This window comes from Muntiacus reevesi, chromosome 3 (genome assembly GCF_963930625.1).
Source record: "Muntiacus reevesi chromosome 3, mMunRee1.1, whole genome shotgun sequence".
Classification (NCBI taxonomy): Eukaryota; Metazoa; Chordata; class Mammalia; order Artiodactyla; family Cervidae; genus Muntiacus; species Muntiacus reevesi.
In genome coordinates, this window is record NC_089251.1 from 162877439 (window position 1) to 162890257 (window position 12819).

At 45.4% G+C, this 12819-nt stretch overlaps 1 protein-coding gene across 2 annotated transcripts in view; it reads left to right on the forward strand.

The window, feature by feature from the left end:
- Positions 1-249: 249 nt before the first annotated feature.
- The window catches only part of AGPAT4 (1-acylglycerol-3-phosphate O-acyltransferase 4), a 123137-nt gene continuing 110567 nt past the window's right edge, over positions 250-12819 (forward strand). Inside the window, exon 1 of one of the 2 annotated variants that reach the window (XM_065927736.1) lies at positions 250-472. In XM_065927736.1, the coding sequence (XP_065783808.1) occupies positions 397-472 (76 nt within the window). In that variant the 5' untranslated portion in view covers positions 250-396. The remainder of the gene's footprint in view (positions 473-12819) is intronic. The other variant, XM_065927737.1, reaches the window with a different exon arrangement.

A 12819-nucleotide genomic window follows, 5' to 3' on the forward strand; every position in this document is an offset into this window, starting at 1 on the left:
AGGTTCTCCGGCCAGAGGTTGCAAACGTGAAGCCCTTCCCTGCATTAATTGCAAGGCGAGGGGGAGGGACTCCTGTTAGAGCAGCTCGACTCTCCCTCCCCGTAACTGCTAAATTGTAGCTTTAAAAGGAAGTGACATGGGGTGGGGAGAGACGTCAGCTGAGGACCACTTTTTTTTTTTTTTTCTTTCCCGAAGGGTCCACCCCATGGGTGGAGTCTGGCTTTTTTCTTTCCAGTGTTGGCTGTCTTACAGCGCCCATAAACTAGTGACAATTTCTGCACCCCAGCCTGCTCCCTTTCAGTTTCTGATCTCTAAGTCCATGTGTCTAGGGCTGCCAGAAAGGAGCTATCTGCGGTTCGTGCTGTTTGCAGGCGGCTTCACCTCTGGGCGTGGCGGATGTGTGCGCCCCTCTGTCTCTCCCTCGTTATTTCTCTCCTTGGCTGGATTTCCCTAAAACCTCTGGAAGGGGTAGGTAAGCGAGAGGAGGCGACGGAGGCGGAGAAGGAAGTGAGGCGACCGCGGGAACGTGGAGGGGCTTTGCCGCCGCCCAAGGACCATCTCTTTGTGCTCAGCCGGGGGGAGCGTGTCTGTGCGCCTTGGGATGCCGAGCTGCTGAGCTGGGGTTCATTTCCCCCCCACCCTGTCCAGCCATCCCCACCCCCCACCCCACTCCACCTCCCCGCCTCGGGTGAAAGAATTTTCTCTGCAATAGATGAAGCCGGGGCGAAGGTTCCTGTTACCGATCGGTCTCTTTTTGTGTCAGGCAACATGTTCTTCCGTCTCTGGCGTTTCTATGGCAACCACAAAAAGACTACACCAAATGTATCCCCTCTCCCCATCGCTTTATTTGTGTTTGCTCCGCGTCGGTGGCCCTCTGCGCGCGGGTTCTCGCCCAGGGCTGCTCAGAGGCAGCCTGGCTTCGTGGCTACCCCTCCTCACCCCCCGTTTTGGTTTTTCCCTATTACAGGCGGGCTGGGGGAGGGGAGTTGTCAAGGAAACAGGCTTTTATACTTACGTCTTTATTTACTTAATTTTCAGCCTATGAAATTTTTTCCCTCATATCTGGGAATTAGAAAAACAGTGATTTGATGTTTATGTAAGTCTTCCGTTTCTGGTCTTTTTGGAAAACCTAAACTGTTCTCAAGACGTCGTGTTAAATCCGTGATCTAACTAAAGAGGTTGGGGGTGGGTGGGTAGCACTAACTTCTTTAGAGGAGATGAGATCCTGGAGAAAAGTTTTAGAGGGTGTTTGAGAATCCACTGACAGATATGTTATTTTCTGCCCAGGTTTGCTTAAGAGTCTAAATGTTTAAAAGCGGGGTCTTTGTTCTAGTCTGAACTTACTTAGCACACAATCTAAGTGCAACAGGTAAAGTAACAATCGGTAACTACCAGGAGGATTCTCGGTTTTTCTGGTATCCGTCTAATAGGGATCAGGGGCTGTCCCCTCCCTTTAAGGTGAGGGTCCTCTGTTTCAAAACTGGGAAAGAATGCACTCATCTGTGACTGTTAGTTAAGCATCCTCAGTTGGGAAAAAAAAAAAAGTATTTATCATGAGATAAGGGAGGAAGTGTCTGTGGTGTGCATGTGATGTGTGTGATTGTGTGTGTGTGGGTAGTAGGGCAGGGACGTCAGGGCAAGTCAAGCCCTAAGTTAAGACTACTAAATCTGCTTAATATCCTCTATGAAGGGAAAAAGAGTTGATTTTCAAGAAAAATATAAAACAGAGAGATAAAGGTATCATCTACCTAGTAACAGGCAAAGTTAAATATGATTAAAATCAAGTGACCCATTTGTTGAACAGACAGAGTCCAAACTGACTTATTAACAGGTAGGAGTCAAGTTTTCATTCCATGCATCTGAGATGTTTGATAATGGACACCATTCTTTTAAGGGGTATCCTGAATTACCAAATTAGGATTTATAGAATGGATCAACAGTAATATCACCCTTGAGTCTTAAAATTATCTGTAGTTTTGGATAAAGATTTGTGAAAGTGGCTTAGCCCTCACGATGCCTTCCCGCTAGAAAGCCGAAAGCATCACTTGGAAACCTCCCAGTACCCCCTCCCCTCCCAGGGGAAGCAGGAGGAAGGGGTGGTTTAATGAGGTCTGCTTGCCAAGATCCTTTTCACAACATGCTCTTTTCTATGACCTACAAAACATAGGGCAAGAGGTCTTAAGTATTACAGATACAAAAGTTATCTGAAAAATAGGATGACACAAAACTAGCGGAACTAAATAAAGAGCTGGTTTAAAGGCATAAAGCACACAAAAGTGTCATCAAAAAATAAGATGATCATTTTGAAAAGCCCAAGCTAATATGTATAAATAGTTGGCGTGTAGGTTTGCAAAGAGTGTGGGAAGCAGTCACGTTAGGCTACTGTTTACCAGCCTGAAGATGGTCCTCACGGATCTCGGATGTAGATTGATCACATCAGATGGACCACATGAACCTGCAGAATAGATGGACAGTGTGTAAGTCAGGTGTGATGCGGGTGCTCCTGAGCATCCAAATGTAGGAGTTTCCCAGCAAAAAGCCTTGTAGGATGGGGTTCAAAGGAAAAGTAGCAAGAATTGTTTGTAATTTCAGCCAAAAAAAAAGAGAGAGAGAGAGAAAGAAATCACTGTCCTATAATTGGACTGAGTAGAAGTTAAAAGCTTGATTAACACTCTTGACCTGGGTTGGGTCAATGAAGGATCAGTGGGTCCATGGAGCAAACACTCTTGACCTGGGGAAGGTCAATGGAGCTATCGATGTAAAGCAAATTCTGGGTTGCCTGAAAGGCTGGATGGAGGCGATGAACTGGTGAAGCTGGAGTTATTCATTCACCATTGTTGGGATTGCATCGTCCACAAACCACCACTTCTAAGTTTGTGAGTAAAATAGAAGTGGTGGTCTGTGGTCTCAGGTTTAAAATTTGCCAAACCGGTGACAACCTGCGTATGTGGGCACACAGCTGGAGAGGAGGAGGCAGGGCAAGAGAGAAGTGAGATGCCACAAGTCTGGGAAGAATATTTTGAGGATGTTGACATTGAAAGTTTGAAGGAGAGGAGACAGATGATTCTAGCAGAAGAGGCAAAGGTGTCCCAGGTAACAAGGATGGGTGGTGGGCAATAGGGTTCCTCGGTCAAGGTTCTTGTCTGAAGCAGGGAGAAGTCCATCTTTAGTCTGGAAATGGGCCATGTGGAGAGAACTGGTAGTAATTCAGGGACAGGATTTTGCTTAACTCAGAACAAGACTGGTAGAAGAAGTGAAAAAGTGTTAGTCACTCAGTTGTGTCCAACTCTTTGCAACACTATGAACTATAACCTGCCAGACTCCTCTGTCCATGGAATTCTCCAGGCAAGAATCCTGGAGTGGGTAGCCATTCCCTTCTCCAGGGGATCTTCCTGGCCAAGAGATTGAACCTGGGTCTTCTGCATTGCAAGTAGATTCTTTACCATCTGAGTCCCTGTAAGTAGAATGAAGAATCCTTCCTAATCCAGTTATTTTTGAGTTGAAACTCCAAGAAGTGAAGGTTAGACTTAAATCAGACTTAAAAGAAGTAAGAAATTTGGGAAAGTAAGCCCCCACACACCCACAACGTCATTCTAATAATGCTAACCATTGCTGTTGCTTTCAATTGTGGGGCGCTCAAATGAGCATTGGGCAGACTTACTATATTTTGTTCAGTCTGCTGTATTCTAAAAAAAGGTCTCATGGGCGTGGGAAAACACTGTATTCATAATTCTGAATGGTTTTGGACACCTCAATGTTCAAATGTAGTCAAGCCTGGCTTAAAAACCATCTACATCCCATAGAGTTTGAGCAACTCTAACTCAAGAATCTTCGTCCCAGGGCAGAATCCGTTTGTGAAGCTTTGTAACTTGGACATTTGGCTTCATGTAGGAACCAAGGAGGATCACTGCTAAGCTGGTGGGAAAGAGGAAGGTTAAATCATGAGCTTGCTGTTTTCACAGTATTTATGTGCATTTATCATGTGTAAATAGCTTGTTGTTCAGACACTGTATCAGACTCTTTGCAACTCCACAGACTGCAGCACGCTAGGCTTCCCTATTTTTCACTATTTCCCAGAGTTTGCTCAAACTCATGTCCATTGAGTCGGTGATGCCATCCAACCATCTCATCCTCTGTTGTCCTTCTCCTGCCCTCAACCTTTTCTAGCATCAGGGTCTTTTCTAATGAGTCGACTCTTCGCATCAGGTGGCCAAAATACTGGAGTTTCAGCTTCAACATCAGTCCTTCCAATGAATACCCAGGACTGATCTCCTTTAGGATGGACTGGTTGGATCTCTTTGCAGTCTCAGGGACTCTCAAGAGCCTTCTCCAACACCACAGTTCAAAAGCATGAATTCTTCGGCACTCAGCTTTATTTATAGTCCAACTCTCACATCCATACATGACTACTGGAAAAACCATGGCTTTGACTAGATGGACCTTTGTTGCAAAGTCATGTCTCTGCTTTTTAATATGCTGTCTAGGTTGGTCATCACTTTCCTTCTAAAGAGTAAGCATCTTTTAATTTCGTGGTTGCAGTCACTGTCCACAGTGATTTTGGAGCCCAAGATGGTGACTGGCTGATCTCCGTTTTCTTTGAGTGCCTGAATACCTTAAAATAAGAGCAATTTTTGGTGAAAGGTATGATGGAGCAGTCTATCTAACTGTTTTCCTTTATTTTTTAAGACTTTTCCACAAAGATTTTCTGCTTGTGTTTTTTTTTGTTCCTCCAATCTCATTTGCTTTCCTTCTTCCTTTAACGTTTGGTTCTACCTTTCAGTCATCACTCATTCGTTCATATATCATCTATCCATTTATTCATTCACTCAAAAATGGTATTAGTATCATGTGTCAGACACTATATTTTATGGACGTGGCAGTAAATAGGCAACTACTTCTTTCTTGAAGAAGCTCAGAAACTAGCAGGGGGAAAGATGGAGAAACAGTCCCTTAAACCAGAGAGTATTGACTTTACTATTATTATTAAACCATAGTTGACTTACAATATAGTGTTAGTTTCAGGTGTACAGCTTCAGATTCTTTTCCATTACGGATTGTTGTAAATCGTTGAAAACAATTCCACAGGCTATACAGCAAATCCTTACTCTTTGTCTATTTTATGGAGAGTAAGTGTATATCTATGAATCTCATGTTCCTAGTTTATCCCTCCTCTTCCCCTTTCCCTTTTGGTAGCTATAAGTTTGTTTTCTATGCCTGCATGTTTTGTTTTGGTTTTGTAAATAAATTTATTTGTATTATTTATTTTTTAGATTCCAGATGAAAGTGATGTCATATAATATTTGTCTTTCTCCACCTGATTTACTTCACGTGGTTTGATAATCTCTAGGTCTGTCATGTTGCTGCAAATGGCAACATTTCATTCTTTTGAATGGCTGAGTAATATTCCATTTTTCTTCCCTGATAGCTCAGTTGGTAAAGAATCCGCCTGCAGTGCAGGAGACCTGGGTTCAATCTCGGTTGGGAAGATCCCCTGGAGAAGGCAAAGGCTACCCGCTGCAGTATTCTGGCCTGGAGAATCCCATGGCCTGTATAGACCATGGGGTCTCAGAGTTGGACAAGACTAAGCAACTTTCACTTCACAGATATACATACACACATACATATAGGGACAGGGACTGGGAAAGATTGAGGGCAGGAGGAGAAGGGGACGACAGAAGATGAGATGGTTGGATGGCATCACCAACTTGATGGACATGAGTTTGAACAAGCTCTGGGAGTTGGTGATGGACAGGGAAGCCTCGTCTATGGGGTCACAAAGAGTCAAACAGGACTGAGTGACTAAACTGATACATACAGGGGGTATTGTTTTTGATTTAAGCTTTTATTGGCTAATGGCACCAGATGCTTCTTTCATTGAACAACTCTATACGTAGATTGTTCTGGGCAGAGAGGTAGAGTGCTTAGCAGTTGACTGTTCATCTTATACTTTTCTTGTGTCTTCCTCACTGGTTGGTCTGATGTCAGTAAACATTTGTTGGCTAGCTAAACGGAAGAAGTGAGGTTTTGACCGTGCAGAAACAGAGACACCATGTACAACAGGCTTGTAAATTCTTTTTCTGAAAAGCACAGGCTGAGTGAGATCATCTCTCAAAGTTCCCTCAGAGTGAGTTCCTTGTAGACTTCCGTGGGACTAGGTCTTCCTCCAAATGGACTCAAAATAGAACATTTTAAAGGACAGGGTCCCTGTGGCATGGAAATTATATGCCCATCGCTTTCCTAGATAATCCCCCGGTCATTAGATTTCCCATAAGGCATTGCAAGCTTATGTCTCATTCTACAAAAGCAAGTGGGTTTCAACACCTTAAATTCAAATATCCCTAATCAATTATGTTAAATAACTATTTAACCTTGTTGCAGCGCTTCCTGTTTGTATTTCCTGCTGTCATGGAGCTCCTCTCAGCAGGATTGCTTGGCCCCTCGTAATTTCTACCTTCAGCAGGAAATTATATAGGCAACCTAACAAAGTTCATTCTGAACCCGCCCCGCCTCTGGTGCCCGCCTGACCTTCAGAACAAACACTTAGCAGATCCCCCTTCTTTGTTATTCTGATTGCAGATGAGGCCAGCTTCTCCCTTTAGCAGGAACTTGTTCCGGATAACTGGTGGACACAGGTGTCTCCCTTCCGACCTCGGATCATACACCGAATGGCTGTTTCGTGGTCATTTCTATGTGGGATCCTACGAGAGCAGAGGCACATTGTGACCTTTGCAGTAGGAAGGACACTTCCTGACACTGAATTTCCTGCAGGAGATTATTCCTTAGTCTGGGGGATGAAGGGTAACCTACAGAAGCGATCAGAGATGCTGAGGTGACCGGCCAACCTGTAGGGTACATGTGAGAATTATAGCAGCCCACCTGGCTGAGGGCACCTCGGGGGCTGGTCAGTTACACAGACCTCACACTTCTTCATTCCCTTTGTCTCGTGACAGACAGAGCAGGTCAAAACTGTTACCGCTCTCCGTTTTATAGAGAGAGAAAGTAAAGGTTAGAGCGAGTATGTTACTCACCTAACATCATAATAAGCAACCGAAACAGAACTGAGATTGGACTCAAGATTATGGTCATGCTCCCCGCCACCAATCACCCATTTCAATGGCATCACGTTCTTGCATCTGTGCGCAGGGCCAGCCATGCCTGGGATGTAGACACACAGTGTTTCTGCAGTTCTCAGCAGCTCTCTACATGTGGACCTTCCCTTGCAGGCCTTTCATCCTAGGTTTTAGGAGCTTCAGAAATTCTGGAAGAGAGAATTGTATTTTAGAACTTGAGGCAGGACGGAACTTACAGCAGTACTTCTAAGACAAGCTACTTTAATAGTTTCCACGGAGCTTTGTTCTTTTGCTGTGGTTTAGCCACGGAGGTGGTTAAAGGAGGAAAGGAAAGATATACCCATCTGAATGCAGAGTTCCAAAGAATAGCAAGGAGAGATAAGAAAACCTTCCTCAGCGACCAATGCAAAGAAATAGAGGAAAACAATAGAATGGGAAAGACTAGAGATCTCTTCAAGAAAATTGGAGCTACCAAGGGAACACTTCATGCAAAGATGGGCACAATAAAGGACAGAAACGGTATGGACCTAACAGAAGCAGAAGAGATTAAGAAGAGGAGGCAAGAATACACAGAAGAACTGTGCAAAAAAGATCTTCATGACCCAGATAATCACGATGGTGTGATCACTCACCTAGAGCCAGACATCCTGGAATGTGAAGTCAAGTGGGCCTTAGGAAGCATCACTATGAACAAAGCTAGTGGAGGTGATGGAATTCCAGTTGAGCTATTTCAAACCCTAAAAGATGATGCTGTGAAAGTGCTGCTCTCAATATGCCAGCAAGTTTGGCAAACTCAGCAGTGGCCGCAGGACTGGAAAAGGTCAGTTTTCATTCAAATCCCAAAGAAAGGCAATGCCAAAGAACGTTCAAACTACTGCACAATTGCACTCATCTCACCCAATAGCAAAAAAATTTATTCACTTTTAATTGAAGGATAATTGCTTTATAGTAGTTCACAATAGCTCAAATTTCTCCAAGCGATGTTTCAGCAGTACTTGAACTGAGAACTTCCAGATGTTCAAGCTGGATTTAGAAAAGGCAGAGGAACCAGAGATCAAATTGCCAACATCCATTGGATCATCAAAAAAGCAAGAGAGTTGCAGAAAAAAAAATCTGCTTCTGCTTTATTGACTATGACAAAGGCTTTGACTGTGTGGATCATGATAAACTGTGGAAAATTCTGTAAGAGATGGGAATACCAGACCACCTTACCTGCCTCTGAGAAATCTGTATGCAGGTCAAGAAGCAACTGTTAGAACTGGACATGGAACAATGGAAAATGAAGTCGCTCAGTCATATCTGACTGTTTGCGACCCCGTGGACTGTAGCCAACCAGGCTCCTCCATCCATGGGATTCTCCAGGCCAGAATACTGGAGTGGGTTGCCATTTCCTTCTCCAGGGAATCTTCCCGACCCAGGGATCGAACCCAGGTCTCCTGTGTTAGAGGCAGACACTTTAACCTGGAACAATGGACTGGTTCCAAGTTGGGAAAGGAGTACATCAAGGCTGTATATTGTCACGCTGCTTATTTAGCTTATATACAGAGTACATCATGTGAAATGCCAGACTGGATGAAGCACAAGCTGTAATCAAGATTTCAGGTAGAAATATCAATAACCTCAGATACATAAATGACACCACCCTTATGGCAGAAAGCCAAGAGGAACTAAGAGCCTCTTGATGAAAGTGAAAGAGGAGAGTGAAAAACTGGCTTAAAACTCAACATTCAAAAAACTAAGATCTTAGCATCCGGTCCCATCACTTTATGGCAAATAGATGAGGAAACAATGGAAAAAGTGACAGACTTTATTTTCTTGGGCTCCAAAATCACTGCAGATGGTGATTACAGCCATGAAATTAAAAGACGCTTGCTCCTTGGAAGAAAAGCTATGACCAACCTAGAGAACATATTAATAAGTAGAGACATTACTTTGCCAACAAAGGTCTGTCTAGTCAAAGCTATGGTTTTTTCCAGTAGTCATGTATGGATGTGAGAGTTGGACCATAAAGAAAGTGAAATGAAGTCGCTCAGTCGTGTCTGACTCATTGGACCCCATGGACTGTAGCCTACAAGGTTCCTCCATCCATGGGATTTTCCAGGCAAGAATACTGGAGTGGGTTGCCATTCCCTTCTCCAAAGAAAGGTAAGCGCCAAAAAATTGATGCTTCTGAACTGTGGTGTTGGAGAAGCCTCCTGAGAGTCCCTTGGACTGCAAGGAGATCAAACCAGTCCATCCTAAAGGAGATCAGTCCTGAATATTCATTGGAAGCACTGATGCTGAAACTGAAACTCCAATACTTTGGCCACCTGATGGGAAGAGCCGACTCATTGGAAATGACCCTGATGCTGGGAAAGATTGAAGGCAGGAGGAGAAGGGGGGCGTCTTTGGAAGGGAAGGGAAGGGAAGCAGGCGTCTTTGGGAAGCGGGTTATGAGGGGTGTTCACACGAAGGGGTGGAAGTCAATGGGGAAGGAGTTTAGGGGCCGACTTCCCTGCTTTTTCATCCCAGCTCCACTTTCCTGAGGGGAGGAGGGATTTTGTTCCCGTGTGATCAGAAGTGTCGTGATGTTGGAGTTCGATGCGTTCTTCTTATCTGAAGGCTCATCTTATTATAATACCACACGGAGCAAAAAGTTTTTGGACTCAAGATATTCTGGCGTTATTCTCAATGGTGAATAACTGAGAGCATCTCCTCTAAGATGAGGAATAAGACAAGGGTGCCCACTTTCGCCACTATTACTCAATGTAATTCTGGAAGTCATAGGTATGGCAATCAGAGAAGAGAAAGAAATAACAGGAATCCAGACTGGAAAAGAAGAAGTAAATCTCTCATTGCAGGTGACATGATATTACACATAGAAAACCCTAAAGATACTATCAGAACCAATTTTTAATCAAGGATTGAACTTTGCCACCAAGTTGCTCTTAGGATACCTTCTATGCCTGCTCTCGGTGACTCCCAAGGCTGTGGGTAGATGGAGTCAGCGTATCTGTTGTTGATTGTCAACAAATCTATTAGCGAGTCTAAAGGCAGAGAATTATCTGCAAAGACACTGCCAGCGCTTATCTTGGCCAAACTTTGACAAGTGAATGAGAGAAATGAATTGAGTGAAGGTTGGTCTTTTTCCCCGTCTCCTCCTGGCTGTCACCTCTCTGTGGGCAGAGGTTAACCCAGGCTGATGAAATTTTAAAGACTCTGTCCTTTCCTTGCGCTTCCTCCCAGGATGCAGAAGCCGTCCACACACCATCAAAAGCAACATCTGAAACCTCCTACTGGGCACCTGCTCGTTCCTCCCCTCCTCTCTCTCTTATTGGAAAGATTGATGGGGAAGACTGATGCTGGGAAAGATTGAAGGCAGGAGAAGGGGGGCGACAGAGGATGAGATGGTTGGATGGCATCACGGATTCAATGGACATGAGTTTGAGCAAACTTCGGGAGATGGTGATGGACAGGGAAGCCTGGCATGCTGCAGTCCGTGGGGTCGCAGAGTTGGACACAATTGATCGACTAGATTGTCATGGACCACTGGTTTGAGCTCCCTGGCGTTATTCTCGATGGTGAATAACTGAGAGCATCTCCTCATGGTTGAGGCTGAGAACGAAAACAACCTCTCTCTTCTGCTGTGGGGAAGAGTAAGTTGAAAGGAGGTATGGTGAGCAGCTGCCTTCCCAAATGTTATCACTCTTTGAGGCCCATCTCTGGAATCTCTTGCTCTGTTATCCCGACCTCCTTCCTTAATCCCATTACTGCTTCCTAGCAGTCACTCTTTTCAGATGCTGTTACGTTAGAGGCAATTCCTTGCAGTTCTGTTGCTGGTGAATTTGAGGCTTTATCTTTGTTGTGAAAGAATTCAGAAACAAAGCAGGGAGGATAAGAGAGGAAAGGGAGAGTTTATTTTAGCAAGGATCCGCTCTCCCTCTGAGAGCTGACCAGTGAGGAAGGGAAGCAAGCGTCTTTGGGAAGCGGGTTATGAGGGGTGTTCACACGAAGGGGTGGAAATCACTGGGGAAGGAGTTTAGGGGCCGACTTCCCTGCTTTTTCATCCCAGCTCCACTTTCCTGAGGGGAGGAGGGATTTTGTTCCCGTGTGATCAGAGGTGTCGTGATGTTGGAGTTCGATGCGTTCTTCTTATCTGAAGGCTCATCTTATTATAATACCACACGGAGCAAAAAGTTTTTGGACTCAAGATATTCTTGCCTCTCCCCACCTTTCTTTGCCTGCTACTGGGGCCCTTATCACCGAAAATATGTGGTTTCCTATCAGTCTGAAGGTTTCTGCTTTCCTGTCTGCCTATGGACCGCCGCTGTTTACAAGATGTGTGATTTTCTGCCACCTGGCCCCTGCCTCTGTTTCTCTGCTCATACCTAGCTCCCTGCCTGCGGGAGCAGTTTTAGCCTTATGACCACACCGGGGGCTTCTCATCAAAGTTTCTAGCACAGACTGAGTGGATGCCGTAGCCTAGAGAAAGAGGTGGGCACAAGAGACCTGGGATCAGACTTGCCTAATCTGATGCCTTCCAGCCAGGTCCTTCCAGATTGAGTTCTTCGTATCAGCAAAAAGAGGGGAAAGCCACTGACTCAGTGGACATGAGTTTGAGCAAATTCTGGGAGAGAGTGAAGGACAGGGAGGCTTGGCCTGCTGCAGTCCATGGGGTCACAAAGAGTTGGACATGACTTAGCAACAAAGACACACTCTTCATCTCAGCACTGTTGACGTTTTGCGGCAGCCTGTGCTTTGTAGGACGTTCAGCAGCGTTCCTGGCCTCCACCCGCTAGCTGCTGCCCCTTCCCCAGATGTGACAGCTGGAAATGACCCAGACTTTGTCAGCTGACCCCTGGAAGGGTGAAGGCACCTGCGGTTACGAACCACTGCTTTAGGAAATTCCCACGTCTGACCCACAAGGTTGACTTCCCGATCCAAGCATTCTTGTCCCTCTGGGCTAACCTGTCCTTCCCAGGTTTACCAAGATGAGTCCAAACAAAGGTGCAGTTCATTTACTGAAATTAACAGATACAAACTGGAAAATAATAATAGAATAAGTGAAAGTCTTCCCCGGTGGCTCAGTGGTAAAGAATTCGCCTGCCAATGCAGGAGATATGGGTTTGACCCCTCGGTTGGGAAGATCCCCTGGAGGAAGAAATGGCAACCCGCTCCAGTATTCTTGCCTGGAGAATCCCATGGCAGAGGAGCCTGGCAGGCTATAGTCCAAGGGTCGCAAGAGTCAGACATGACTGAGCATGCATGCATGCCAAGTAAAAGGCAGCCGTGTAACTGGAAGTATTCCGGGTTTAGTGTCTTTTCTCTGACACACCACAGCAGAGTCACCTTTTAACCCCAGGCTGCCGGAAGGCAGCTGGGCGGGGCTGGGTGGGCCAATAGCACTGCTCAGAACTCTGTGTAGGGAGACCCTCGGGCTTCCCTGGTGGTTCAGAAGATAAAGGATCTGCCTGCAATACAGGAGACCTGGGTTCAGTTCCTGTCTCAGGAAGATCCCCTAGAGAAGGAAATGGCAACCTACTCCAGTCTTCCTGCCTGGGAAGTCCCACGGACGGAGGAGCCTGGTGGGCTACAGTCCTTGGGCTTGCAAATAGTGACTTGAGTGACTAACACTCACCCCTGGTCAGGTGGCCTGAACTCTGGGTGGGACAGATTAACATATCTGTAGAAAGAATTTTGAGCTGCTCAGCAGAAGTGATCTCACCTCTGCTGGGATCTGCCCTTTCACCCCATTTCCTGGGCCTCCAGA